The sequence below is a fragment of the Humulus lupulus genome, chromosome X (assembly GCF_963169125.1).
Source record: "Humulus lupulus chromosome X, drHumLupu1.1, whole genome shotgun sequence".
NCBI lineage: Eukaryota > Viridiplantae > Streptophyta > Magnoliopsida > Rosales > Cannabaceae > Humulus > Humulus lupulus.
This window is the reverse complement of record NC_084802.1, coordinates 42,940,503-42,945,110: the sequence shown is the minus strand read 5'-3', so window position 1 is coordinate 42,945,110 and position 4,608 is coordinate 42,940,503. Positions and strand designations below refer to the sequence as shown.

At 32.4% G+C, this 4,608-nt stretch overlaps 1 protein-coding gene across 1 annotated transcript; it reads right to left on the bottom strand.

Moving 5' to 3' along the window:
• Positions 1-436: 436 nt before the first annotated feature.
• LOC133805758 (uncharacterized) lies at positions 437-1,297 on the bottom strand. Its single transcript, XM_062243917.1, has one exon. The coding sequence runs from the start codon at positions 1,295-1,297 to the stop codon at positions 437-439; it is 861 nt and encodes a 286-aa protein (XP_062099901.1).
• Positions 1,298-4,608: the final 3,311 nt, after the last annotated feature.

Here is a 4,608-nt window from a genome sequence, read left to right as displayed (position 1 = left end):
CATTAAGTTGTGGAAGACCTTTGACCAACATTTTCTCCTTCATCGCCTTTAATTTGTCGTAACCAACATGTCATAGTCTGGCGTGCCATAAGTCTGATGTCTCATTTTTTCGAACCTTATCTACGTAAGCAGTCTCAGCTGTCATAACGTAGATAGATTCTAATCTTCGCCCTTCTATCAATGGTTTCCCAAAAATCTTAAGATTTCGATAAATCTTAACATCATTAGGACCAAATAGGACATAATTTCCTGATGATGCCAATTATGCTACTGATAGTAGATTTTTCTTCATTCCAAGCACATGATAAACATTTTGTAATTGAACTTGATTAGAACTAGAGTGAGGTACTACATCTACCTTACCGATGTGAGTGATTGGCAGCCTTGAATTATTTGCAGTTACCACTACACGTTCTCCTTTGTATTATGTTACATCTCATAGCTTCTCCTTATCTCCAGTCATATGATTTGAGCATCTGAAATGAATAATCCAATCTCTCTTGTATTTAATTTGTTCTGGGATGACTGCTGCCAATGCCAATTCTTCAGAGCTTGCATCCTTCTTCTCGGACTTTGCTACCGCAAAAGATGCTTCGAAATCCCATTCTTCTTCGGTATTAATCGTCTTTTTGGAGGTAGCTGGATTGCCTTCGACATGATTCTTTGAATAACAATGATTTGCAATGTGCCCCTTTCTATAACAATTATAGCATCGAAAGTTCCTTTGTTTACTCGTCCAACTACTCTTATCAAGATTCTCTTGAGCTTCCCCTGATTGAAAGCTTTGTTTTTGTTGTTTACGTGACTTTTCATTACTTCCGATGTTATTATGTTGCCTCAGTCGCCCTTGTCTTTTGTTGCTAAAGAGTGCTTGATCTTCTTCACTCTTTAGTGAAACTCCTAAAATTTTCTTAGCCAAAGATTCTTGATCAGCTAGCAAATTCTCAAACTCAACAAGAGAAGGTTGGGTTGGCCAATCTTTTATTGCGGTAACAAAACTTCTATATTCAGGCCTTAACCCATGAATAATTATTCTTTTCATTCTTACTTGTGGAATTTTAGAACTAGGCTCTAAATCCAAGATCTCACGACAAAGAGATTTTACCTTGTTAAAATATTGGTTGATTGTCATCTCTTGTTGTGAGACTGCCAAGAGCTCATTCTCTAGCAACTGTAGCCTTGCATCATTCTTATTTGAGAAGAGTGTGACAAAAGTGTCCCAAGCCTCCTTTGGTGATTCAGCATGCCTGCTGTGTTCTAGCATTTCCTCTTCAACCCTAGTCTTGATTGCAAACATATCCTTTCCAACTTTGATATTCCATTTCTTCAAAGCTCCAGCATACGACTTCCCACAAATCTTGGCCTTGGAGGTATGACTCGATCAATGTTGACCAAGTGTTGTAATTCTGGTTGTTGAGCTTCTTCACTCCGCCAATTACTTGAGCATTACCCATCGTGATTTGGCAAACAAATTACCAAACAAGCTTAACAGAACTTGTAAGCTTCACAAACTTATTGTGGACAATAATAAGAAGCTCCACAAACTTGACAAACCTAGCTCTGATACCACTTGTAGAGTAGAAAAAATTACAACACTTTTATTATTATTGAAGAGTAATACAAGCTTAGAACACTTTTAACAAATGGACTCTCTTCGACACTCTTGTAATCACACACACTTGGGACTATTTTCTCTCTTCCTTTTTAGGCACACATTACACTTGTATTTATAGGCAACCAATGAGTCATCTAAAACTTTCTAGAATTTTCTAACTTTCTAAGTAATTAACTATTCTCTATTATTTTCTAAATAATTCTAGAACTATCTATAATGTTCTAGGTTTCTCCTAGTTCTTTCTAGAACATTCTAGAATTTCCTAGAGCATTTTAGAGTTGCTAATGACTTTTAAGTTTCTTCCAGAACTTTCTAGAATGTTCTATGTTCTTCCTAGTACATTCTAGAATTCCAGAGCATTCTAGATACTGTAATAACTTCTAATACTACTCTCCTTTGGAATCACACTCACCTCTTCCTCAGCCATGTCCTCCTTTCTACAGATTTGGTTTTTTTTTCTCCTCTCTCTCTCTCTCTCAACTCCAGCAATGAAACTCATATTGTTCGTCCTCGCATCCTTTTGGTGAGTTATATATAAATATATATATTTAATTGTAATATGTAAATATTAAATGTTAAGTTTTTGGTATTGTATAATGTTAAGTTATGGATGAGGATGTATTGGCTAGATTGTATATAAAAAAAGTTATGTTAAAAAAAAAAATAGGTTGACAAAAGTGTAGTGTAGTGTTGTATGTGTTTTTTTTTTGGGGTTTGGGGGGGAGGGGGGGGGGGGGGGGGGGGGATTTTAAAATTGCATTGATATGTTGCCCTTTTTAAAAAAATAATAATATATATTTTTACTTAAAATAAATTAAAAAAAATATTTGTTTTAAAAAAAATCAATTTACACATTTATTAATCAAATTCTTAAATAAAAAAATTGTTAAGTTAATTAATTGGTATTTAATCAAAATATAAACAAAGAATTCATAAGTGAAATAATGAATTTAAACATTGGGTAAATAATAAATTACATAAAATTATAAATTTAAATTAAAAAATATATATATAAGTAAAAGACAAATGTGAAGGTAAAAAATTTACACTTTTTTTATGCTTTTTCGATGGATACATCTTGTGTATATTGGTGATGAAGATTGGTGAGCCTACAAGGCCCCGAGTGCCAGTAGTTGGTACTGGAAACATATTGTCAAAGTAAAGGAGAAGTTCAAGGACCTTAATCTGATTCGTCATCTCTCAAATGGGGTTTATAAGATAGATGGCGGGTACAAAACTATTGTTTCTTCTCAACAAAAGGTTCAATGGCATAGGGAGGTCTGGAATAGAACCACAATTCTGAAGCATAGATTTATACTATGGCTTGCAGTACTGGATATGTTGCAAATGAAAGATAGATTGTTCAAATTTAACATAACAACTGATGATCAATGTCTTTTGTGTGGAAGAAACAAGGAAACCCGAGAACATGTCTATTTTGAGTGTTACTTGAGCTCTCAATGCCTGAGGCAAATCAAGAGTTGATTGGGTTGGCAAACAGAAGCGAATACAATACACAAGTTGCTAAGATGGATAGCTAAGGCAAGACTAAATTATTTTCGGAAGCAAGTTATTTTAGCTGCTCTGACAGCTTTGGTTTATCAGATTTGGTGGTGCAGAAATGAGGCATTGTGGAGTCAAAAAGTTTATGCAGTAGCCATAATTACACAAAGAATTCAATATAATGTAAAGCATAGAGTTAGAAGTATTATGCCTAACAAGATACAAATGATAGATAGAGATTGGTTTGAGCAATTGTAATAGATTCATGCCAAGCCTTTTTAATGTGGTGCTGCTTAGGTTGTAAATTGGAAATTCATGCTATACACAGGTATGCTATACACTGATTTACCAAAAAAAAAAATTAATAAGCTTAAGAAATAAAAGAAGTTTAAATAATTAAATAAATAGCTTTTTTTTTAAAACATAAATAAATTTTATTATATATACATCATAAGCTCATGGAGGTGCGTGACATGCATCAGCCATAATTTGTCTAGAATTCATCAGCTGTGAGTACGTTTGCGCTTGAAGAAGATGACATCGCCTTTGGTGAATCGCTGTTTCGAAAGCATCATGGCCATGGATAAGAATAGCTCAAGGGTCCAAGAGAGACTGAGAGTACTTTGTAGGATCTCATTTATATAAGTGTATTGCATGCTCTTTATAAATATATATATATATTGAAAACAATATACATAGTAGAAAACATAAAATCATACAAGCATGTAAATATTACAGAGAAACATAAATACAATAACAAAACTAATAGAGTACTTATAAGATGCATAGCAGAACAATGATTACACTATTTGAATTCCCTATCATTTTTTCTTTGTTGAATGCTAGGCATTGTAAGGAATCCAAACCACTTTGAAACAAGATCATAGTCTTCCAAGTCTTTCTCTAAAACAACCTAGTGTTTGTGTGAGCAAGTCTCAACACATGATAAGAGAATTCCTAAAGAGAAAACTAAGAGAAAGTGGATGATTAAGTATAGAATATTAGTAGTGAATTTTTACCTTGTCAAATTCATCTTGCCTAATGCATTCTATAACACTAGTATATATATAGGCAATTAGCTAGCTCATAAAATAGGCTTTAGTTTATCATTTTAATTAATTTATTTAATAATTATAATTAATTAAATACTTGTCAAAATTAATCAATTATAATTTTGACATTTATTTAATTCATTTTATTAATATTAATATCAATCTATCAATATTAACAAAATGTCTTAATTGGCTATAATACTCTCTTTTTTAGACTTTGCAATAAAAACCTCAAAGTTTCTTCTATTTCTTTTCTCACAAAATATCAATAAATAATTTAACATTATTTATTTTCATTGACCTAAACAATGTGATATTTTTATAATTACTAATTAAATTAGTTGTTTAAGACTACTAAGTTCATTTTGATAAGAGATGATATGGGGACCATGAATCCATGAACTCAAGCTCCAATAAGTTATCGTGAGTTTATTTATA